The sequence below is a fragment of the Aulonocara stuartgranti genome, assembly GCF_965226115.1.
Source record: "Aulonocara stuartgranti genome assembly, chromosome: 9".
Classification (NCBI taxonomy): Eukaryota; Metazoa; Chordata; class Actinopteri; order Cichliformes; family Cichlidae; genus Aulonocara; species Aulonocara stuartgranti.
In genome coordinates this window covers 9,862,320-9,888,038 of record NC_138960.1, presented here as the reverse complement: position 1 = coordinate 9,888,038, position 25,719 = coordinate 9,862,320, and the positions used below count along the sequence as shown (strand labels likewise).

At 41.3% G+C, this 25,719-nt stretch overlaps 1 protein-coding gene across 4 annotated transcripts; it reads right to left on the bottom strand.

The window, feature by feature from the left end:
- Positions 1–105: 105 nt before the first annotated feature.
- Positions 106–12,583, bottom strand: LOC309714653 (TIMELESS-interacting protein-like). Of its 4 annotated transcripts, XM_082547219.1 has the most exons (9): positions 12,473–12,583; positions 10,963–11,066; positions 7,929–8,076; positions 7,380–7,470; positions 6,113–6,188; positions 5,682–5,804; positions 5,532–5,595; positions 4,537–4,749; positions 106–716 (listed from the first exon to the last, which is right to left on the bottom strand). In XM_082547219.1, the coding sequence occupies exons 1-9, from the start codon at positions 12,519–12,521 to the stop codon at positions 472–474; spliced, it is 1,113 nt and encodes a 370-aa protein (XP_082403345.1). In that variant the 5' UTR covers positions 12,522–12,583; the 3' UTR covers positions 106–471. The 4 variants fall into 4 exon arrangements, with proteins under 4 accessions (XP_082403345.1, XP_082403348.1, XP_082403347.1 ...); XM_082547222.1 differs by lacking the exons at positions 10,963–11,066; positions 12,473–12,583 and adding an exon at positions 9,448–9,546; XM_082547221.1 differs by lacking the exons at positions 10,963–11,066; positions 12,473–12,583 and adding an exon at positions 9,181–9,441.
- Between the last annotated feature and the right edge of the window lie 13,136 nt (positions 12,584–25,719).

Here is a 25,719-nt window from a genome sequence, read left to right as displayed (position 1 = left end):
GTGTTGCGTTTCATGTCCCTGCAGTAGCTTAAGAAAGAACTGTTCATAATTGAACGAGCACTTAATGCTTGGAAGAGGGTGATGGTCAGTTGACAGCTCACATACTACACACACACAGAGGCCTTTTATAGAAACATGTTTGCAACCAAAATTCTGCCAATAGTGAAACTGGAGAAAGAAGATGCATCAGAGCAGGAACTGTGGATCAGTTCAAATATTTTTCTGTAACAGATACCAACACATGGTAAATACGTTTAGGATTTGGACTTTTAAAAATAAGAAAAACATTTATTTCCATTGATTATAAATGTCTTTGCTAACCCAAAGCTGACGTCACAGTAGGAACATGTGCTCAAGATATAAACCACCAGAAATGCACAACATTACTCGAATGAGCAGGCACGAACATTGGGAAACCTTTAAATCTGCTCACTGCCAAAGCTTTTCAGCAGAAACTGCTGCACGTGAACTTTAATCCCCCTCTACACAGTCGTTGCTGAGCTGTTGCTCAGGGCTGAGGCCGGTCTCAGCCTCAGCGGGCTCAGAGTCTTTGGGGGGAAGCGGGCTGGTTTGTTGCGTGGAGGTGTTGTTGGAAGGCTCGAGGTCAGGATCTTCTACAGTTTCATCTCCATCAGTAGAACCTTTGATGACATTTGGTGAGGATGCAGCTGGAGGTTTGTCTCCTAACATGTCAGCAGTCTGAGAGGCTGAAGGGCCTGAAAGGGTTGAGAATTAGAAACAGTGATGGTTTCAGTCAACACAGACACACTCAGTCTACTACGATTTATAAAAGACAGACAAAGCTGAGATAATGAAAAATGAAACTGTAAACTGCAGGGTTCAAACTCATTGTTCAGGGTCAAATTTAAGCACTTTAAGCACTTTCAAGGTCCATTATCAAGCTTTTCCAGCACATTACCAAAAAAACAGTTTGCATGTTCCACTTTGCATCACCTCAGTAAGACCATGTAAAAATTAAAACAAATCGTCTTAGGTTGACTTAAATGTTCTTTGTTCCTCTTTTGTTAAAACAGAGAAAAATGCACCACACAAAAATACTGAAAAAGGAAATGGTTGTCTTATATGCATATAGTGCACAAACTCAAAAAACTCATTTCTCTCAAAAATGCAGATGTGCAAATGTGAACAAATCAACTTGTTAGAGATGCTCATCTCCACTTGGAAAAAACAACCACACAAAAGAAGAAATCTGCACAAATGAACAAGTCTGCTCATCAGATATTGATGCTTCTTTCCTACGTGACACAACAACAGGAGACAGATGTTTGGTACTTTAACTAGTTAAGCACCCACACCACCAAAAATGGGGGAAAAGAGAGGAGATCACATTTAATCGGTTATAACACGAGGTCAGAAATATAAGTGCAGACATGAGTGTCCACAGAAGCCTCTGAATCTCAGCTGTAAACCATTTCTACAAACACCAAACAGTTAAAAGAGCAGTTACATCACCATGAATCTGTGGACAGGTAACATCCATATTTTGATTTATGATTTTCTGGAGTTAAATGTGACCCAAAGTATATTTTATAGCATATAAGCTATAAAATACTTTTAAAAATTAGGTGAGGGAAATAATCATTTTTTTCTATGTTTGAGTCCCAGTAACTTTGACATAGTAACATCTGCAGTAATATTTACCCCTCTGATGACAGCTCACAAGCGTTAGCTTTATTTTGATACCAAGACTGTTTACACAGAGTTTGTAATTGCAGAGAAATACTCCATTTATTTTGGCCTCTTCATTTTCGAGCAGGAAGCTCAGAAAAGCCCTGGGGGCCTAACAGGTCAAAGTTCATTCCCAATAAAACTAACTGTGAGATGTTTGACTACATTGCTCTCTGGATTATTGTTACAGTCCTAAATGATCAGCTTTAAAGTGTTTGTGCTAATAACACCATGTACAGTAAGACAGGCATGGAGAACAGCACTGACGGGAGGCTTTGAACAGATGACACACTCAGTTCAATTCAACATATAAGACTTTAAAAAGGCACAAACATCGACCTAAAATCTATTTATTCAGTCCATCACCTGTCATAGAATTATGTCAAATAATAATGTATTGTTCATCTCCCTTAAATAAACAGGCAGCCTTAAAGTATGAAACATTCATTCATTAAAACACTAAAATGTGTCTGTCGTCTCCGTGGCTGATAGAGCCCCACAGGCATCAATGTGAGCTTAAAGCCATTTATAATTTTTAAATGGTTTAATGTGTCGGTGCTCACGATAAACACATTTTGAATGAAAGCCAGGGAACTTCAGCAGCACAAGAAATGGCTTCTTTGTGCCCACATGCATCAGTCCCTCTTTTTACCAGTTTTTCTTTAAGGCTTAAGTTGGCTAGTTAAGTGTCGGACTAACGATTAAAGCTTTCACTTGAGTGAAGTCACTAATATTACTGCTACTGCTAAGTAATGTTAGCCAAGTTTAAAGCACACTGCATAAATCACCATGCCATAACTAACTGCTGTGCTAGCACTGCCGTACTCTATCACACTCAGTGCATTTCAATCATTTCTCCAGCAAGTTTGATAGCTAGCAAAATAATAATCATAGTTTTAAACATTAGCCTGTGTTATGTACACATACTCGAAATTATTTACTGTCATGTGACTCAAGAGTACAAATTCCTTCAGTGTCGTTTTCCATCGAACACTCATTAAAACAGCACGAACCCTGAAACTGCTTATTAAAATAATATGTATGTAAATAATAGTATGTTGCATTATAAAAAATTAAGCTTTTGACTGCCCTCCAGAGTTCACGTTAACTTCAGATCTCTGGAAGCTACACTACCCGAATGATGTCAGCTGTTTAGTTTCTATACTGGACAGAAAAAAAAAAGGGGGGGGGGGGGGGTGGATTGGCTCCTCTTAAGGAGGACTAATGACTAAAATGTGAAAGTTTAAAGTCGATGAGTAAATCATGCTCAGGTAATACAATGGAAACGGTCTCATATCACCATCTAGTGTTATAAACTGTAAACACATTTTTATGGGTGAAGGCTCATAATAGAGACCGATCAACAGGTCATTTTCTTTTCTATGGGTCTCATTTAAATCACATTACATCATTTCTGCGGTAAATGAGGACCCTGAAGAACGATTTAATGTCACTGTTAAAGATTTGTAGACAATAGATCGCAGACAGCTGGCTCCGCTTTAACTAAAGAGGAAGTAAAAACAGTTTGGATCACAAGTGTAAGGCAAAAACAAAAATACTACGCCTAATTGAAGCTGACATCAGACAGGCAGTAAAGAAATCAATGTTTTCTACATGCTTTGCCTCTTATTACCAAACTCCACACTAATGTGAGGAATCTCCGGTGGTTTGGACGAACTGTGCAATACGGGAACTCGTCACTCGACCTTCAGGGTTTCTGGTGGATATATACACTAGATCCACTTCACTATATTGTAAGGAGTATTCACTCACCACCCATCATCCAAATCATTGAATTCAGGTGATCCAGTAACTTCCACAGCTGTATAGAATCAAGCACCTAGGCATGCAGACTGCTGCTACTAAGTGGAAGTGTTTGGGAACGACAGCAACTCAGCCATCAAGTGGTGGATCACGTAAAATCCCAGAGTGGGGGTCAGTGGATACTGAGGCGCACAGAGGTTGCTAATTTTCTGTGGAGTCCATCGCTCCAAACTTCACGTGGTCTCCAGATTAGCTAAAGAACAGTGCACAGAGAGCTTCGTGGAATCCATTTCCATGGCCGAGCAGCTGTAGTCCAAGCCTTACATCACAGAGTGCAACGCAAAGCAATGGGACACAGCGGTGTAAAGCACGCCGCCACTGGACTCTAGAACAGGAGAGATGCAGTCTATGGAGCGACGGATCACAGTTCTCAATCTGGAAAGCCGATAGACAAGTCAACTTAGCAGTTGCCAGGACAACAGAGCTCCAGGTTTGGTGGCAGGGGGATTTCGGTGCGGGGTTGTTTTTCAGAAGTTGGGCTCAGTCTCTTCGTTCCAGTGAAAGGAACTCTTAATGCTTCAGCATGCAAAGACATTTTGGCTCCCGACTTTAAGGGAACAGTTTGGGGATGGCTTCTTCCTGTTCCAGCATGACTGGGCACCAGTGCACAAAGCAAGGTCCACAAAGACATGAACTCTGGCATGGGAGTCCTGACCAGAACACCACTGGGATGAATGAGAGCAGAGACTTGGAGCCAGGCCTTCAACATCAGTGTCTGACCTTACAAATGGTCATAAACTCCCATAAACACTCCCAGAAGAGTTGAAGCTGATATAGCTGCACAGGCGGACGTCGTGAATGGGATGTCACTCGAGTTCATATGAGTGTGGGGGCAGATGAGCAAACACTTTTGGCAATATACTGTACATTCAATGTTTTGCTTTTTGTATTTTCATATAAAGTTAATACACCAATGAAGCTAGATGATCCTTATGAACCTTCGCTGGATGTTTTGTAGCAGAATCATTAATTATTTCTGTTATATTGTGTCCCAGCTGTATGATACATTTTTGCCATTCTTACCAATTTGCTGCTGGCGTGCGCGCCTCTTTTCCAGGGCCCGCTGTCTGTTCAGCTCAATACGTTTCTGCTGCTCTTCGGTCAGAGAGGGAGTAGGTGGGGGAGCGAGGGCTTCGGCAATCTGCCCTTGGGGAGCATTAATAAAACTCTCTCTGCTGAACAGATCAGGATCCCCAAATGTTTCCAGTTCACGTTGTACCTCTTCGTCACCAGCACCTGAACACAATTTCAAGCAGTGCTGATAATTAAGTCCTGTGGAATATGGCAAGTATTTCCTATGTGCACCTGCAGGTGTGAATCCACCGTAGGGCTGTTCGATACAACGATATATACAAAAACGTCTATTTCATTTTACGCTATCGTTTGTTTCGTGGTGTCGCAAAATAAACTGTTTACGGCAATATTTCTTCATGGTTCTGATGTCACTGTAGTAAAGTTCTCTCTTTCTCTTATATATAACCACACTACGGACGGACAAGCGCCTGTTTTTATGCGTTGTCGTTAGCAACAACGACGGTAAAACCATCGCGTGTCCGCTTGTTTATGTTCCACATAAACCTTTCAGAATAAAGCTCAAGATCCTGTTGAGGCTTTTCAAAATAAACGGAATCACGTGAAAGAGCAGAGTGTTTACGGATGAGAAGTAAAACAGAGCCGCCAGGTGCTAAAAAATAAACCTTAGACTCAAACGTTAGAACAGGCTTTCCCCCGCAGCACGCCGTGTAATAAATACTCACAAAGAAAACGGCGCCGTTACAACTTCTGTCTAAAAATGTGTCGTTTCATGCATCGGTTAAAACACTCGACTCCAGCTACATGACGCGCAGCTGGAAACACTTCACGCAAGTCGAGATTCACAGAATTGACAGAAAATGTTACATTTCTGTGATTTATATCGTTATCGGACGATAGAATTCTTATATCGGGAGATGAGACTTTGGTCATATCGCACAGCCCTAGTCCACCGTATCCCCATCAGTAATGATTTTTCTTCTTACCATCTGTACTTGTAAAATCTTCATGTGTCAGGGGCATGTCCAGTCGTATTCGTTTAAGACATGTCTATAGAAGAATGAGTAAAAAATTACAAATTCTGAACATTAGGAATCCCACACGCTTGCAGGAAATATTCTACTGCTTCCTCTCACCTGCACTTCCTTTTTGCTGCCGAGCCTTTCCACTTTGTCAATAAAATCTTCAAATTGCAATTTGGGGTACAACCTGTGGGCCCAGTTCTCCATCTTCTGCATCAGCAGCCGCAGGTCTGCAGCCTAATGGGGCAAACATCAAAAACAGCGAGTAGTGATATGAAAGAGGGCTGTGTGTGATAGGACGCTTCTTCTTCCCACTAAAAAATGACTTCCAGTCATTGGAACAAAAGACATCTTAATTTGGTAAACCAACCTCTGGTTCCCCTCACTCATTTTTGACCACGACAGAAAGGGCAACTTTTGACCTTTTAGTCTCAAACCAAATTTAGGACATCTAATTAAAAGCTGACAGGCCAAACAGATTTAGCTCAAAAACCAATGTTCATTCACATCTGGTAATTGGTGGGACAGATGTTATCATATCCTACCTCGTGTCCTTTGCCTTTGAACTGGATATTGTCAAAGAGAGTGCCCAGAGCTGGAAGCCCTCGATCTGATATCAGCCTGGGAAAAAATATTAAGACTAAGTTAAACCATTAATGGATTACAAGCAGGGTTAGCAGCACATCCAGGCGTATTTGGCTTATCCAATTCAGGATCGTGGATGGCTGAAGCCCATCCCAGCAGCCAGGTCGCCAGCCTGTCACAGGGCCAACACAGACAGACCCTCTGAATGGAAATGTCAGTGCCTTCAGATGTACCATGTTCAGAAGGCAGTAGCTTGTTGGGGGGGGGGGTAGGGTGTTTGGTTTTCAGGGTGCCCACAACCTTTCTTTTCCTACCTGTTTGTACATAAGGCAGTATAATGAGAAATAGTCAAATTTCTCCATCTAAAAATAAAAAATAAAAAATTGCTATATATATATATATATTTATAGCAAAGTTGCAATTAATTTGAATATTTTATCAAATGAAAATCTATGTTTTTCTTTAATACAGCTTGCAAGTTTTATCCTAAGTATAATCGACGTTCTTACTTAAAAGCTTATTTAACATCCTTTGATTTAGTATAACTTAGTTCTGTCCAGGAACATTGTGAACAGAACAGTAACAGAGGAGTGCCACTGGAACACCCACTGGGAGACTACTGGGAACGAGCCTGACTTATGGTTGGCAATACTAACCAGGTTCACACTATAGGTGTACAGAGACTGGAAACATCTTTCTCACACACATCCAGGGATGTCTCCAACGCTCTGACAATTTTCAGTCTGGGAATTTTGCCCATCCAAATGATGAAAACAACAATGGTATTAGAGTCTTTCTTCTTTAAATGACTGGCAGAGTGAAGCTGCACCATCATCACACAGATGCAGTCATTTGTACCCGCCGCTAAAGCGTAAGAAGACGCTGCAGTACTCTGCGAAACGACAGGTGTCGCCACTCAGATAATATCACATCACTTTTTTTGTGCAAAGTTCTTTCCACAAACTTACGTTTTCAAACATTTGCAACAACTCTGTGGGTCAGTGTGTCTCTGAGCCTCTGTGCATGATTATTAGTGAAACGGTGATAAAAACCAGTGCAGTCACAGACTCGTGTTCAACCTGGCTGCAACACTGACAGTCTGCACACGTCAATCAATGATTTTGGCCTCCTTGTGTCCCAGCTCACACAAGATGACATCAAATTCCTATTTAAATGCGCATTTTAATGCATTTCAACCCTCTGTCGTGATATAAATGTCTTTGCTACCTGTGGGAGTCCAGCTTGGGTTGGGGTCTCTTCACGCCTCTCCTTTTAGCAGTAGGGACATCAGCCAGCTGTGATACCTCACCTTCATCTCCTGCATTGAAAACACATGACAACAGGATGTGTTTCTAACTCATTCTGTTGGCAGCGTGGCAAACTTCAAGCTTATCTTTAAATCCAGACAAATTATAGACTGGAGGTTACAGAAGAAATGTGCTGGTTTGAACAGTATCTGATAGGTTTCATTTGCTCACGCAAACAAAAACATGTGTGTTGTTATTGTTAGAAACATCCAGTCTCAGAGAGATGCTGAAAAACCAGTTCATGCATTTGTTAATTCTAGGCTGAACTAACAAATTCATTATTATCAAGCTGTTCCAAAAAGCTTTGTGGAAGGACTATGAGAGGTTGTATTTCTCCCACATTAGCCTTTTTTCCTGAATCTTATTTTTCTATGATTCTTCATTAAACCATGAATTTAAAATACAAAGTTCTGAATCATCACATCTTAAAGACCTCATAGTAATCCTGTAAGAGCACAGCAGCATCTACCATCTGCAAAAGGGTCTCCTTCCTCCTGGCCTCCCCGGCCTGGGGAGTGTGGTGGTGGGAGTGGGGGGAAAGCTTCATCCTCTATGCCGTCATAGTCAGGAATGTCCTGCGGGCTATTTTCCTGTGGGTCAACCATGGTGAGTCGGTCCTGGAGACAAAGTAAAAGACGTGTGAGCCCCAGTCGTCAACAGCATCAGCATTAAGTTACATGAATTTAACTGCAAGTTGAAAAAATGACATTTATTTCTGTAAGAGTAATTCTTTACTGTGTTACAACATCAACATGAAAACCTAAAAAAACTGGCATTTACTTTTTTCTTTTTTTACATCAACAGGAGGAGCTGTACAGACACTCATCCCACCTGGAATTATACCCCAAATTCAGAAATGTACTATTATGATACATTAATGGTCCATTATGTTTGTTTCACAGTTATATACATAATACAATTTATAGATTTGTATATATTTACATTCTATCAGGGATGAACTGGTTGTGAACCTTTGGGCTGATAATGACATTTAAAAGTTACAATTTGGATGAATTATTACTGCGATACTTCTTTTGGACTCTGTAGTACCACAGAAATATCATTAAAGTAACAGGTTTGTTTTAAAGTCTTTCAGCTGTTCCGTAAGCATCATCGTCATCATCATTTATATAGCACTTTAAAAACACACCTGGCAGACCGAAGTGCTGCACAATACAAATGTAGTAATAAAATAGCAAAAAACAAACATAGCAATAAAGTAAACTCTTGAGCCAAAATGATGTGACACAACTAGGGCTGCCACAAACGATTATTTTGATAGTCGACTAGTCACCGATTATTTATGCGATTAGTCGACTAATCAGATCATCATCCACTGGACGTAAAACTACAGCTTATTGCACCATGCAGCATATGCTCTTATATAACTATCATTAGCTTACAGCTTTAAGCTTTTAAGGTGCTAACTAAAAATAAAGACAAGATGATAGTTTATTCAATTTTAATGAAATTTGCAGATTGTTTCGGTGAAGTTTAATAAACTCCTTGCTATCTAAAATATAACAGGACAACGGAGTATATTCTCCAGCATCTCACACTTCTGATAATCAGCTGTCTGCTTGACGTTTATTCAGCTGTGTAAAAACTATAACTTTAATCTCAGACAAACCGATTTACTCAGGAACAAATAAAATACTAAAAAAAAAAAAAGCCAAACAACAACATTTTTAATTTATCTAAGTGACTCATATATATTTAACCTGAGTAGCGAAAGACGGCGGTGGGTTTGAAAACAATTTGCCTGGAGTCCGGTGTTCTCACCGTGCTAGTGACCTAGCCCCCGGCTAGCTATCGAGCTAGTGGGTAACAGACGTCTCTGAAAACGTCGGAGCGCTTTTGAAAATATGTGGTGTCCTGATAAACTGAGCCGATATTTGAGGTTTACACAGCTACATTCTCGGCTGAAAATATGTTAAACGTTTATTTTGTGACCCAGAAAGAATAATAAGAGTAATATTAAAACTAACTAGCTGCCGCCATTGTTGGAAACTGAGCTGGGCCGCGCTATGAATTCTGGGACACAGCTGCTTCTTCTTCTTCTTCTTCTTCTTCGGGGTTTAACGGCAGCTGGCATCCTTGTACATGCAGTGCTGCCATCTTCTGTTTCAGTCCGTTATTACACTCTTAAATCCTGCTACTTATTCCTGCGTCTTTTGGGATCTTACAAAGCTTCAAACGACGCGTCGACTATTAAATCAGTCGTCGACGATTTTGATAGTCGACGTAATCGTGACTAGTCGACAAATCGTGGCAGCCCTAGACACAACACAGACACAAAAGGAAATCTTCTACATTGTTTTGCTGTTCACACAAGTTCTAATGCCACCCTTTGTTTCTGGAAGGAGACGATTTTCTGTCCAGTATTAAAGTTCAAAGAACAGGGTATCCGTCTCCAGTGGGCTGCTAAACAAGTTTACCAGAAAAATCAGACCCACGGTCATGTTGTGTCACTTTGAGTGATTAGTCAGCAGCAATAACAGGGAATGACAAACTGACAGACTTTGGATATAAAACAAACAATTTAAACATTTAGAAGTTAAACATCTTCTCGGATTCCTTTTGCTGCACATGTCTATGTATGTATTTGCTGTACAGTGTCATTTGTTTGGAACATTAATCTTGATGTATACATAAACATTTGATTTAAAAAACGTGTTTAAAAATGAACACTGACACAATTAAACACAACACTGGTGCACGGTGACTGCAAACAGAAGCAGCTGCTTGTATCCTCCTGTGCACGGATCCGTGCTCTCTGTTTATTAATAAAAGCCAAACTTCATTAATGGTAAGTGACAGAGATCTGATGAGTTCTTGCTGGTTTGTATCCACAGGAGGATACAAGTAAAATCCTCTGCAGGTTAGTGCAGGATAAGCAGGCAAGTTTACTGTAATGTGATGGATTTAAGTAAAGAACAGTGTGTGACTGGTGCACAGTGACTGTGGTGCTCATGTCAGAGTTAGATTACATCAAGTGTAGCAGAGATTAACTTAAACTTAAGCTCATGATGCTGACATTCATTCACTGAGCTCCACCCACATACCAACAGTTTAGTGTATAATATAAAGACAGTGTACTGTCAGTGTAGAGAAAGGAAATCAGCCAGGACAACTCATGAAACATCTGCAGACATCTGGATGAATTCACAGAGAGCAGCAGGTCAGCTGATCACAGCCTGTACATTAAAAAAATCTACTGGAGCTCTCAATAGAAATGATTGTGAGCTGTGACCCTTTTCCCCACACTGAGCCACTACAGCTGATGTTAGGGTTGAATCCTGCTGAATCCCACTTTAACATCTTCCTGCTCATTTTGATGTTTAGAGGCAACGTCACCGTCTAAGATGTAGGCATTGTATACATTGTATACATTATTTCTACATTACATTAATATTGCACAAGGTTCATTTAGTTTAGCATAAAATATACATATCAGTACTTCAGCTTTTAATGGAGTATTTCTTAACACTAGTATCTGTCACCTTCTGTGTTGAGCTCATTGTTTTCTCTGCAGTGGCTGAGCTGAGTCCAAGTAGCTGAAATTTCCTCTGCTGCTCCGTCAGACTCTTCTCCTCCTCCTGATCAGCTGGGACACAAAACAGAACTTTGTTAAGCTCCACACTGCACTGAAGAGTCAAAGTGTCTCATATGTTCATCTGAGAACACACAGAACACATTTTAGCTTCCTTGGGTGGACAACTTGTTTGAAACAAACACAAAAGGTTTGAGCACCGATACCAAATTCAGCAGTATGGCACACCAGTACCAGGAGAGCAATTCCTCTTTAAAATATGCCCTGGCCAAGAAAAAACCCGACAATATACGTGTGCCGTGAGAAATGATAGATAGATAGATAGATAGATAGATAGATAGATAGATAGATAGATAGATAGATAGATAGATAGATAGATAGATAGATAAAATTTATTTCAAACATGCAAATATAATTGAAATAACAACAGAAAAAAATAAAAATAACAAAACTTAAAAATCATCAAGTTTTCATGTAAATATCTATGTCTACAGAATGTGTGTGCTCGAAAAGGAGTAGGGTGAAGTTTTCTTGTTCCTACCCCCTTATTTCAAATTTCATTGCTTACAAATCCATATCCAGGATTCAACATTATTTGATCATATATTTAACTATGTACAAGTCTAACACATTGAACATACACAAATAAAACCATTTTCAGCACGTAAACCAGAACAACTAATCACTCTGTTTATAACAGCCGCTTAATCTCTGAGTTTATTTTCTATCTATGTGACAAAAACCTTAATGAACACTTAAGGTTGGGTTACTCAGGCCTTGATTTATAAAAAATGAGGACACAATGAGACAACTCAGTCACTGAGAGGAAGATTTCCTATATTCATGCAATTTATTATTTTTTGAACAGTCGTGTGAATTTTTGTATTGATGTACTTGTCTTGATTTCATCTGTATATCCGAGTGGGTGTAGAAATCTGAGCCATCATCTGAGTAAGCCTCATCACAACTTTGCGCTGATAAAGGCAGCTGTGTTTTAGCCTGGAACACATTTATTTTTACATTTCTCATAAATGTATTTCATTATAGCACTTTTACCGCCAACATGTTGGGTCTTTTGGAGCCGGAAGTGACCTTATATGGAAGAAGGGTGGCGCTAGCTAGCTTAGCTAGCAAGCTGCATTCATAAGCTGTGCAGGTGCCACAGAGATGCTAAGTAGCCTTAATAACAGACTAATAAAACAACACAAACTCTGATTACAATGAGCTCATTTAAAAGCTTTCTTCTAATAAAATTATTTTCTTCTCTGTGTTTCACAACCTTTTGGTGATATCTTTCTGTGAATTAGTTTAAAGCAGCTTGAGTCAATTTAGTCAGATTTTTTTTTCCAACTTGTTCACAAAAACTTGAGAAGAGACACCGAGGAGAGCAACAGAAAGCCTCATTCAGGAGCTAAACTCAAGATTAACTAGACTCGGATTAATATTAGCTCGATACTTACCTTTAAGTGTTAAATCAGTCTTGACAATAATCGGAGAGAAAAACGCCATAAAGCGGGAACTCGGCTTCTTCTTCTTCTGCTCTTGTATTTTTTGGCGGTTAAAGCTTTAAGGCGCATTACCGCCACCTGCTGGACTGGACTTTTCATGTCCCAAACATCATCGATTGGGCACAAATTTGTTGGAGTTTCTGTTAATAAAAAAGATGGAATTCAAGGAGATAGGGTGAGAAGTTCGGCCATCCGGGAGGGGCTTAGAGTAGAGCAGCTGCTGCTCCACATCGAAAGGAGCCAGCTGAGGTGGTTCGGGCATCTGGCAAGGATGCCCCCTGGGCGCCTCCTGGGCGAGGTGTTCCAGGCATGTCCCACCGGGAGGAGGCCCCGGGGCAGACCCAGGACACGCTGGAGAGATTATATCTCTCGGCTGGCCTGGGAACGCCTTGGTATTCCCCCGGACAAGCTGGAGGAGGTGGCTGGGGAGAGGGAGGTCTGGACCTCTTTGCTTAGGCTGCTACCCCCGCGACCCGACCTCGGATAAGCGGATGAAGATGGATGGATGGATGGATGGATGGAATTCAAGGATCTTGTTATTTGGTTTGTTCGTTTTCACCATTTACTCTACAATTTTCTGCCAGTGTATAGCAAACCCCACAGCTCAAATCAATGAAGAATTTAGTATTTTTAACATATTGCTTAAACTGGAACCAGCAGCTATATAGGCCTAATTTTTAATCCAAACATGTGATAGAGGTTTACCACCAGGAGAGGCAGACTGTAAATAAAAGACTGTGCTACTGAAAACTGTTAGTCTGACTTTGGATTGTAAATATGTTTCCTTTTGTCACTTCTGTATTTGTATATGGCTCAAACTATTTGTTATGAAAGCAAAACAAACAAACTGATGTTGTCTCATCAGATCCAGTTGTGACATTAGCTATAGTTTCCGCGGAGGGTACTTGGTTCTGTATGACAGCACAGCTTTTAGGTTGAATTCAAGCGCTTGAGTACAGCCTGATAATTAGAGGCCTGCAAACTGTTTGCTGATGAACTTTGGAAGTAAAAGTACAGACAGCTATAGAAGACACAGGACACGAGATGGGTTCATTATTTCTTTTGAGTTCCATGTAACAATCCGTAACTCTGTAATTAATGAATGTGCCATTTAATCTTGGCTGCAGCCAAGATTAAATGGCACATTCATTAAATGGCTAAAATGGGTTGGCTGCCGTTCAGCATTTAGTACAAGTCAGCTTTTGATCAGAAAGTTTTCTGGTTTGATCCCTGGCTGCTCCAGTCTGCAGGCGAAATATCCTTGGACAAGATTGTAATCCCAAGCTGCTTTCTGATGCATCCATTGGAGTGTGAATGCTTTATAGAGTTTGTGAAACAGTTGTACGTGTGGTCAGATTGTTTTGTATTTGTGTGTGGATTGAAGCACATGTCTGAGAGCACATCAATCACGGCACATATTTTTTAAAATCTTAGTTTAAATAAAGTTTTTGATTATTTATTATAAAAAAGAGATGATATATATATAATGCAGTGGGCACTCCACCAGCTAACATGTCAGTTAATTTGACACATTGATTTATTTATCATTTCTTTTTCTCTCTCAGCTTTTCAGCTCCATATTTTTGCCATTTCTTCCACACTCAACTCTGTTCTACAAGGTGAGCCCACAGTTAATGTAGGAGAGGGCAGGTGGCATTAAGAGGTTTGATTGGGCAATCTAGGGCCCAGTTAGTTCTTCCTTTTGGTGAAAGCTGGGCTCTTCAGTTCAGCATGGCACAGCTCCAAAGATTCTGCAACATCAAACCCTCTGTCTGCTAATGTTACATCACCTGGGCTGAGGCAGTCCAGGTAATTTCAACACTTTCTTGAAATTAGTTAATTCAGATATAAACAGAGTGACAGTTTACAGATTCAAACATGTCTCAGAGAAAACAGAAAAAAACAGTAAAGCCCAACTCTCCTCTTTGTGATCAGGAAGACAAAATTCAACTTCCTGATCAAGTAGACAAATCATTCAACCAGCTTCTAGAAAAGGAAGATATTCAAAAGTTGAAAGAAATGGAACTCCTAGACAGGGAAGAAACTTTGAGCTCCAAGCAAAGCTTGATAAAGCACTAGAAAAACTAGTGCTGAAGGACAAAAAGAATCAGGAGCTGCAAGTAAAGCTTGATGAAAGACCGCACACAAATGAAGAGTTTCTTCAAGAAAAAAGGCTACAGGAGATAAAACAGAAGGAAATGGATTTCAAGCTCCAGGACATGGAGAAACACAACAAAGGCTTGCAAATCAAGCTTAATGAAGCTCTGCAAAAAAAATTAAGAACTCCTCCAAGAAAAATAACAACAGGACATGAAGCAGTGCAAACTCCAAGGCATGGAGGAAAAATACAAAGCGCTTCAGGTAAAGCTTGATAAAACACTGAACAAAAATAAAGAGTTGCTTCAAGAACAAAAGCAACAAGAAATTAAACAGAAACAAACGGACTGCAAGCTTGAAGACGTGCAGGAAAAATACACAGCGCTGAAAATGAAACTTGATAAAGCACTGCAAAGAAATAAAGATTTCCTTCAAGAGAAAGAACAGCAAGACATGAAACAGAAACATCTGGATTGCAAACTTCAGAACATCGAGAAACACAACGAAGGCTCGCAAGTAATGCTTGATGAAGCTCTGCAAAAGAATAAAGAAATCCTTGAAGAGAAAGAAAAACTGGACCAGAGAGACACGCAGTGCCAACTCCAAGGTGTGCAGGAACAATACGGAGCGCTGCAGGTAAAGCTTGATGAAACACTGCACAAATATCAAGAGCTGCTTCAAGACCAAGAACAACAGGAAATAAAGCAGAAAGAAGACAAAGAAATTCTCCAGGACTTTGAGAGGAAAAACCAAAACCTGCAAGAACTTTATAACAAACTGAACTACAAAACAACTGAACTGGAAGAGGAAAAGGAAAAACTGCAAAACCAATGCTCAGAGATGCAGAGTAAGCTCAATGACATGCTGAGAAAAAACACAGAAGTCGAGGAACTTTCAGACAACGTGAAGTGCAAAAACACTGAGATGCAGGTGCTAAAGCAACAACTAGAGAAAACAAACGAAGACCTGCAGTGTTCACTTCAAGAAATCGAGAGCAGAAGTCAGCAGTTGGAAGACACGCACAACAAATTACAACAGAGTTATACAGAGCTGCACGAGGCAAAGCTAATGCAGGAGGCAACATCTAAAGAAATGAAAGAAAGGCTCGAAGACAAACAAGCCAAATTAGAAGAAGTGGAGAAAACATGCAAGAGACTTGAGCAGGAGAATGCAGAAACAATCGATCAGTTGAGAACCCTCATCCTAGAGAAAAAAGTGCTCGTGGAAAAGCTCATGGAAAAGAAGAAAAAACGCTTCCGCTTCTTCTGGAGGAGGGACACTCCTGCTTTTTCTACTTTTTCTACTTTTTCTACTGCTAATGTCACCTCGTCTGTTCCATCTTAATTTTCACCTCTCCTCTCTCTTTCTCTCCCTTTCTCTCCTGACACCTCTCCCTCCCCCGTCTCCCTTTAACTCCTATCACCTGTCCCATCTCCTCCCCCTCCCCCCCCCCTCTCTCTTTTCACCCTCACCCTCCAACCAGTCCCGACAGTTGACTGCCCCCTCTAGAGCCTGGTTCTGTCATAGGTTTCTTCCTTTAAAGGGAGTTTTTCCTATCCACTGTCGCACCTAGTGCTTGCTCAGAGGGGATTGTTGGGGTTTTCTCTCCTCTATCTCTTTCCTCCTTTCTATCCCTTTCCTTTACCTTCTTCTTTAAAACCCCTCCCCCCTTTCTATTTCCTCATTAATTTAATAATAAACACAATTGGCAAAATTTTAAAAAGTCAGATCAATGTCTTCATTCAAGAATGAATTGTCTTTGTCACGGGGTCATGTGTATTTTGTGTTTTCCTCGGGCTGGTGATCCTTGCAGTTGTTGAGCCCAAGAGTCCAGATTTTTAGTGTTTTAATCACATTTAGTGTTACATTTTAGATCACAACAAAAGGATATCCACAATTTAGGATTCAGGCATTTGTCTTTTTCAATATCATAATCATTCTATGATTGAGTCGGTTACAGAAGCAGCAGTTAGCAGCAATAACTTCAATTCATCAACATTTGCAAGCATTTCTTTATACACAGCATTTCTGTCAGGTTGAGGTCTGGACTTCCATGCAATAGATTTGCTGCTGTGCTTGGGCTCATTATCCTGTTGCATGGCCTAATTTAGGAGAAGCTTTAGCTGTTGGACAGACGGCCTCACATTTGACTCTAGAAAACTTTGGCATACAGAGGAGTTCGTGGACTGCAAGGTGCTTATTGCTTGTGTCTGCAGAACAAGCTCAAATCACCACAATTGAACCAGCGTACTTGACAGTGGATTTGAGGTGTTTGTGCTGTGTTTGATTTTTGCTGAAGTTACTGCTGTGCATTATGACCAAACCTCCACTTTAGTCTCATCTTTTAAAAATATGTTGCTCCAGAAGCTTTCAAGGGCAAATTTGCAAACCTCAACTGAGTTGTTGTGTTCTCTTTAGAGACAAGAAGCTTTCTCCTGGCGGCCCTTCCAGACCAACCATACTTGTTTTGTCTTTTTCTAATTAAACTGTCTTGAACATTAACATGCTGTTTAAGGCCTGTAGAGGCTCAGATGCAGCTCTTGGGTATTGTGCAGTTTCTGTGAGCACTGAACAGTCTTTGTGGTGGATCTGAATGCTCCAGACTAGCAAACTTGCTCATGGTCAGTTAATCAAGTGCATAGAGCCCTGTGATGAATTTTCACATTTACTCTGTGAATCTTCATTCTTCTAGCTAGTCTTTACTCTTCTAGAAGCTTTCTTTGCTCAGACGTCTGCAGCATTGAATCTATGTCTTCTCCACTGCTATTCCAAACAAGGTGCTGATGCAGGGGTCATTAGCACAGTAAGATTTAAGTGCACAAAATGTTCACATCATAATAGTAATAATAATTAGAGGAGAGTATTATGTAGTCCAAGAAGTGTGTGGAGAAGTTTTCAGTGCAGAGGAGGGAACCATGGTGTTCAGGAGCCAAACTGCTTTGGGGGAAAATGCTATTGCACAATCTTGCCGACCTGCTCCTGATGACGCAGTCGTCTTCTGGAGGGAAGTGTGGTAAACAGTTGATGGGAAGGGTGATGCGGGTCAGCCATGATGCTAGTGGCTTTCCCAGTGAGGTGTAAATATCCTGTAGACTGGGTAGAGAGCTGCCAATAACACGCTGTGCGGTCCACACAATCCTCTGGAGGGCTCTGCGATTGGACGCATGACAGTTTTCATACCAGACTGTGATGCAGCGGGTTAGGATGCTCTGCATGGTACCTCTGTAGAAAGTATTAAAGATGGGTTTGGGGATGTGCACCTTCTTCAGTCGTCTCTTAAAATGCAGTCGCTGCTGAGCTCTTTTAGTCACTGATTTGATGTTGCTGGTCCAGGACAGGTCCAGGGGCGGATCTAGAGAAATTTTTCCAGGCTGGCATGGAAATCAAATGGGGTGGCAAAATCAAAGCCTTGTTTTAAAGACATATGCAGGTGTTACATATGATTAATATACATTAAGCATATGTTTCATATAAATATGGTCTATAACTTAATTATTTTCTATAGCCCACATAATTAAACATTTCAGTTACATAAAATGTGTGTACTGTATAGCCTGTATAATAAATAAATATGTAACCAATAAGTATAAAATCCAGAAAGCTACACAACACTGGGCGGGGGCTCATTTCCAAACACAAGTCTAACTTAAGTTTCATACTGTTTTTGTTAGAAAAAAATCAAATTGTACTGACTACTACTACTGCCAGAAAGCTGCACTGTCACAAACAATTATTGAAACCTCATTTTTCATGATTTGTTGGGTCAATATTCTGAGGTCCAAAATATAATTGGCCATTTTTGGCTGCTTTTGATTGTTGTTGTTTTTTTTACCTTGTCTTTCTTGGTATCATTCTTTTCAGCACAACCTCACACGTCCAAATTTACAGTTATTAAAACAACTGGTCTGAAATCACACAAACACATAAAACCCTAGTAGTAGTTATATTTTCTCTTTACTATAAAAACCACAGACATGTTTAGTAAATTATTTTCATAACTTGAAATGCAAATATAAGTGGTAATTATTTTAAATTAAAATTAAACAAAAATTTTGTGAATAATAAAGTTATATACAACTATTCATCTAAAAATGCAGGCAATGCATCTGGGGTTCTTATTTTTATTTTTTTGCACAGCCATTTTAAAAATACTACAACAATCAGGTGTCACAATAAGACGCCCCACAAATTATTTGTGCCAGTAAAAAAAAAAAAATGTCAACCACAAGACAGAGAAGAACATCACAGGGAGAAACCCTGCAGGCCTGACAGCAGGTGTATCGCTCATTCTGTTTTCCACCTGGAGACAGGGTTCACATGGCATTCTGCCTGTGTAACTTGTGTAACTACACAAGTTAACACAATTCAATTCAATTCAATTTTATTTATATAGCGCCAAATCACAACAAAAGTCGCCTCAAGGTGCTTCATAGATACAGAGAACAACCCAACAATCATATGACCCCCTATGAGCAAGCACTTGGGCGACAGTGGGAAGGAAAAACTCCCTTTTAACAGGAAGAAACCTCCAGCAGAACCAGGCTCAGGGAGGGGCGGGGCCATCTGCTGCAACCGGTTGGGGTAAGAGAAGGAAAACAGGATAAAAGACATGCTGTGGAAGAGAGACAGAGGTTAATAACAGATATGATTCAATGCAGTTAACTCATACTGAGTGAGAAAGGTGACTGGAAAGGAAAAACTCAATGCATCATGGGAATCCCCGGCAGCCTACATCTATTGCAGCATAACTAAGGGAGGATTCAAGGTCACCTGGTCCAGCCCTAAATATATACTTTACCAAAGAGGAAAGTTTTAAGCCTAATCTTGAAAGTAGAGATAGTGTCTGTCTCCCGAATCCAAACTGGAAGCTGGTTCCACAGAAGAGGGGCTGTAGTCGCAAATTTTGAAGCCATCCTGATAATCTTCTTCCACCAACGATGTGGAGATCCAACCCTTTTAGATCCAATTAAAATCAAGACACTCAAAAAGATGCTCTGTAAAAGAGTAGAAAAAATAGATACAGACATGTGCTGCATGAAAGACGTTAGGGAAGGTTAGTTAGCTGGAGAGCGAGTTAGGCAGGAGAACTCTCAGCAGCATTAACTGCCCTGTTACTGCACCACCTTAATAAACCATGGTGAAGCAAAATGTCTTGTGCTTAAGACTCTACATGAAAGTTAAAATATATATGTTCAGTGCACATAGATATATAGTGTATAGTTATACATATCACACAAAAATCCACCACATCCCCCCTTGTGGTACCTGGAGGTACCACCTAAAAAGACCCAATGACTAAAGAAGAACAAAAATCGTGAAAATGAATGCGTGCGCTGTTTTTTTGCTAACATACTTTAAAGCAAGCTCTAAATAGAATATAAGAATTTGTATAAAGATCCCACACAGTTGTTGCTCTATTGAATAAACCCCAGAAACCTCATAGTCATCAACATAACATTCTTCCAACGCTTCATTTCTCTTAGTCAATTAATTTAAGACTAATTGATTCCTCTTCATTTGCAAATCATACTACACAGTATCCTTATCAGAATACTCAAGAAACTTAAAACTAGCCTAATTACAGTAAAATGAAAGTGAGGCATGAAACACATCAGCAGAGATACATAATACATACACGGATTACACAACACCATATGTGACATTAAAAATAATACAATAAAACAATTAATTCCCAATTTTGGATTTCATCTTGGTCAGGTTCAACTTCTTTTTCTGAACAACTTCTCAGTGTGGGCTTTGAAATGTTCTTTGATCATCACTTCATCTTCTTCATCCGACATAAACCCACCAAGAGCATTCTCTTTGTGGGCCGGTACTGCTCACCCGAGTAAACACGAGCTGACATTGACATGAATTAAACATAAAACATTATATACAGTATAAAATTTTGTAAGGTAAACCTAGTTCATACAAATGAAGTAAAGAAAAGTTATTAAAACAAAACGTGCCTTGCTGTTTATTCTTTCAGTGTCCCACAGTAGCACATTTCCTGCTAGGAAAATGTCAGAAGTCACATCATTTCTGTAAATTGGGAAGTAACTGTAATACATCAAGTCACCTCTGTCTCTTGTTACCAGGACTTTTTAAAATGAATGGTGCAACATGGAAAGAGGCCCTACACAAGAGTTTAGCTTTGAGCTCAATAGGCGATGATCCTTTCAGCCATGACATCTCTGACATGGGAAACCAGGGAATTTGATTAGAAAATGGTGAAGGATTTTCTTTTCAGTTAGAAACTGGATTTGTGTAACATGGTGGTGAAAAGCCCCCAAAGAAAGCAGCATATGATCAGTCGCTATATTGCATTTAATACAAACGTCCTTCGTGTATCCTTTGAATACAGAACAGATCATTTCTGATATCTATGAGTAAACCCAACGAGCACGTGTCCCAAAAGACCCCACAGTGTTTTTATCTGGCTTTTCCCTGACAGTTAGTGGACACTGACAGATGTGTGCTGAATATGAAAGGAAACAAAAGAACTAAAGAAGGTTTGCAGTGTTAAAAACAAGAACTACATGAAGGTTGTTTCATCCTGCTGTAACTTATGACAGAAGCATCTTTTGTTTGTTTTTTCATTTATTTACACAAAGACAGATGTTGAAATAACAGGAGTAACAGTTTAATTCAATTGAAATCGGTCCAATCGTCTATAGTGAAATTATTGTTTTTCATTAGTTGGCAAAAGATGGGGGTTGTTGACGGCAATTCAGTGAATGCAACAGGGGAGGACGCCAGTTTGGATGGAGGGGAATCAGCAGGACAGATGAGATTTTGTTTAGGAGTCGAGTAGTTGTGTGAATGAGGAGAGGAGAGCACATTAGACTGCTGAGAGACGGGGAGGTAGTCAAGCACTGACCACGTCTTCTTGGATTTCAGCAAAACAGATGGGCTCATCTCGGTCTTGGAATAATTCAACTCGGGGTTGAACTGATGCAGTTTGAGAGGCATCTACAGGAGAGGCAGGGGTGGGTGAGGGCTGCTGAGACTGCGCAGTGATGGGGAGGGGGTCGAGCTCTTCCAGCACTGACAGCAGTTCTTCCTCACTTCCCATCTTCATCCTGAATGTGTTCACTGACAGGTGTTGCCAGCTGTGGTGGCTTGTCTCGCGCTCAAAGAGGACAAAATAGAGAACAATACAGTGTTCAGCTGCCTGGCTGTGCTTTACACACAGCCCTGCTCTGGTACACCCACTATGCCGGCCTTTGTACACTCTCTCCATCTAATGATAGAGAGGAAGGATACATTCACTACTTCTAGCCTCCACTATTCAAATTGAGTATTTTCACAGTGTCCTAAAAGCTTCCTGAAAAGCCTTTACACTATTTTCCAAAACGCTGCATCCAGAGCACAGTCAGGGACTGGAAGGAGAGAGTATATTTCCCCCATATGGACTTCTCTCTTCATTGGCTCCCAATTAAATCCCAAATAAAAATCCAAATACTTGCCCTCACACACACAAGGTCTTGAATAATCACCCCCAATTTTGTCTACAAGATCTCACAGTGCCATATCATCCCAACAGAGTGCTTTGCTCTCAGACTGCTGTCTTCCGAGGGGATTTAAAAGTACAATGGAAGGCAGAGCCATCACTTTTCAGGCCCCTCTCTGTGGAACCAGCTCCCACTTTGTATTCGGGACACAGACACTTGCTCTCATTTTTTAATTAAGCGTGAAACCTTTTTGCCAAAGTCCAATAACTTGAGAGAGGAGCCAAAGACGTCCTCGTCCCAGATTCGTCCCAAGACAGATTCACACCTATTCGCACCTTGTCTGCTGTGACCTGAAGAACTCGCGTGACCATTGCGACTCTCAAGGTGCTAAAAATCACACAAGAGTTTAAATGCGTGAGAGGCCACACTTGAGTAGCAAAGAAGCTTAGCTGATGAGATTAAATGTGCAGTTGCATGAGAGCACTAGTCTTTTTAGTGATCTACCTTTTGACCAGTTTAGAACCTGACAAGCGAGTAATCACAATGCCCACCTTGTTAATTGTCCTGAAAGCTTCATAAGCCGGACAATGACTCAGTGATGTTGCATTTTTTCACAGCGATGGTGGTATAGTGGCGAGCATAGCTGCCTTCCAAGCAGTTGACCCGGGTTCGATTCCCGGCCATCGCAGTTGCTTCTCGCAGTGCTGTTCAAGCATGTGGGCTGCGTACTGTTTTACAGTAAAAACGTTCTCCGCTCTTTCTGCAAAGGCTTACAATGTCAGGCCAGGTGCATTCTTCATCGGCCTCGCTGCTACCGTTTGCTGTGGAAAGACACTGTTCACACAGGCTTTGAGTTCTCATCACTTCATACATATACCTTCTTACATGAAACTGTGATTGGACACGCTACTTCTTCATAAAGACACCCAGTCCCACTTTAAATATTGTGCTGAATGTTTGGAATGAAGATAACATTTTACTAACCATGTACTGATCAGCTCTTTGCGGTGGCAAAATCATCAGCTGTGTGTGTTACTGTTCATGCAAACAAGCAAGCTAATGTCAGCCAGCTAGCTTCAACCGCAGCTGTGCTGCACCGATCTCACGGAACTGCAAAACCACAAGCTTTCTCACCAAAGTCATGCAGCTACCGCATTTACAATCCAGCGTGGCCGTTGTTGTGCACATCCTACTTGAAAGACGTGTGGCGTAGGACTTGGAAGACGTATGTCTTTCAAGTATGTAGCTCCAAAACCAAATGTGGTTGTTGTGGCCGAGCGGTCAAGGCGATGGACTCGAAATCCATTGGGGTCTCCCCGCACAGGTTCGAATCCTGTCGACAACGGTCAGCTGTTTTGCGGCAGTCCAGACGTTGATTTGAGAAGAAGCCACGGCATGGAGTTCACCTGAGAAGGTGCCAGGAGAAAGAGCCAGGCCTTTGCTTGTGAAAATAGAGCACGCAGAAGCAATGGACCCAGCTATGTCCTGACAAAATTAGGCACATATTCAGTAAACATGGCATCCTTCAATTGCTCTCTTAGCCACCCCAGACGTGTAGTCATCCAGGATCCTGTCTGAGTACCGCCAATGACTGATGCGTCTGACAAATGCTGATTGCTTTGCAAGAGGATCGGGATTGGAGGGACAGCGGATTTCACCGGGAATGGGACAACAGCAGAAATAGCTTCAAACATCAAACATTACTGCATGAAAAGCACAAAGAGTGGACACATTTCATTGTTTGGAACACTGCTTTTCACTTCAGCTCTTTGCATGTAAAAACTTTGCTCTTCTCCACAGCTGGCTGACGGACACGCAAAAGTGCAAGCAAGAGTGGCCACAGACCCACTATGCCGGCCTTTGTACACTCTCTCCATCTAATGATAGAGAGGAAGGATACATTCACTACTTCTAGCCTCCACTATTCAAATTCAGTATTTTCACAGTGTCCTAAAAGCTTCCTGAAAAGCCTTTACACTGTTTTCCAAAACGCTGCTGTGCTGCCCCTTTAATCCTCCCCAGTTCCCTCAGTTTGAGATCCTTCTTGGACTTGGTGTCATGGTACTCCAAGTTTTGCCAAACTTTGCAACTGTTGTAGCCCCTATGTGTGGCTGTGCTAACGACAAGAACACTTTCACATGGACTTCAGGTGCACAAGCGAGCTTTGAAGAAGTAAAAAAACTCCTGGTGAATAGTCCTGCACTGGCACTGTTTGACCCTGCCTTGCGTGTTGTGATCTCTACTGATGCAAGTGACTATGGGCTTGGTGCTGTATTTGCTCAAGTGCAACCTGATGGCACAGAAAAACCTGTGGCGTTTGCTACCTGCACACTGCCTGCAACAGATCAAAAGTACTCAACTGTTGAAAAAGAAGCTTATGCTTGTGTGTGGGCTGCAGAGAAATGGAGAACGTATTTGTGGGGCCGACGTTTCACTCTGCCGACAGACCACCAAGCTCTGACAACGCTGCTGAGCACCAAAGGGTTTAATAGGGTTGGCATGCGCATCGCCCGCTGGTCTGCCCGCCTCCTGTGTTTTGACTATGATGTTATTTGCCGCCCAGGTTCTCAGAACTATACAGCTGACTGTCTCTCTCGCCTGCCCCTGCTTGTTTCTTCCCATTCCACATCAGATTCAGATCATGAAATGGTAGCCCAAGTTTCTGCTGCCATGTCCTCACTTCCAGTTGCGGGCTTTGACTCTGCCTGTTCAACTTGCCCTGAACTGGTTGCTTTGCGTTCACAAATACAAAGTGGCTGGCCTGCCTCAATCAAAGCATTTGATGTCACGCTTGCACCTTACTACAAAATCCGTAATGAACTCTCAACCCTAAGTGATTATGTTCTCAGAGGCTCAAGGCTCATTGCACCACTTTCAGTGAGACCTAAACTGATTGCACTGGCACATGAAAGTCACCATTGTGCGCACAAAACAAAGATTAAGAGATCTCTACTGGTGGCCAAAAATGGACTCGCAAGTTCAGTCTGCCATAACCTCATGCCTCCTTTGCCAGTCCAATGACAAAACTGCACATACTAATCCTGCTCCTCTCCAACCCGTCCCACTGCCTGATGGACCGTGGAAAAAACTTGGTCTTGACATTGTTGGGCCTTTTGATACTGCAATACCTGCTTGTAGATACGTCATAACATTGACTGACTACTACTCCAAATGGCCTGAGCTTGCCTTTTCACCTTATGCTACTACTGATGATGTCATTCAGTTCCTCTCATCTGTCTTTAGTCGTCATGGCAACCCAGAGAACATCATAACTGACAATGGTGCACAGTTCACCTCTGTAATGTTCACCTCATTCCTCCAGAATAGAGGCATCTCCCACAGCAGAACATCTGTCTACTACCCAGCTGCAAACGGAGCAATCGAACGGTTTCATCGTGCCCTCCGCACCTGTATCCAGACATCAATCCAGCAGTCGAAACCATGGAAGGCGACTGTGCTGGATTGGCTTCAAGTTTACTGTGCAACACCGCATGCAACTACTTCCCTCTACTTCCCTCTCCCTAAGAACTCCTGTGTGGCAGGAAGATGCGTACTATACTGGATGTACTCCCTTTGCCTCCTGCTGTGTCTCCACTGGATACGTTGCACGTCACTCAGTTCAGAAATATCAGTTGAAAATGCAACGTT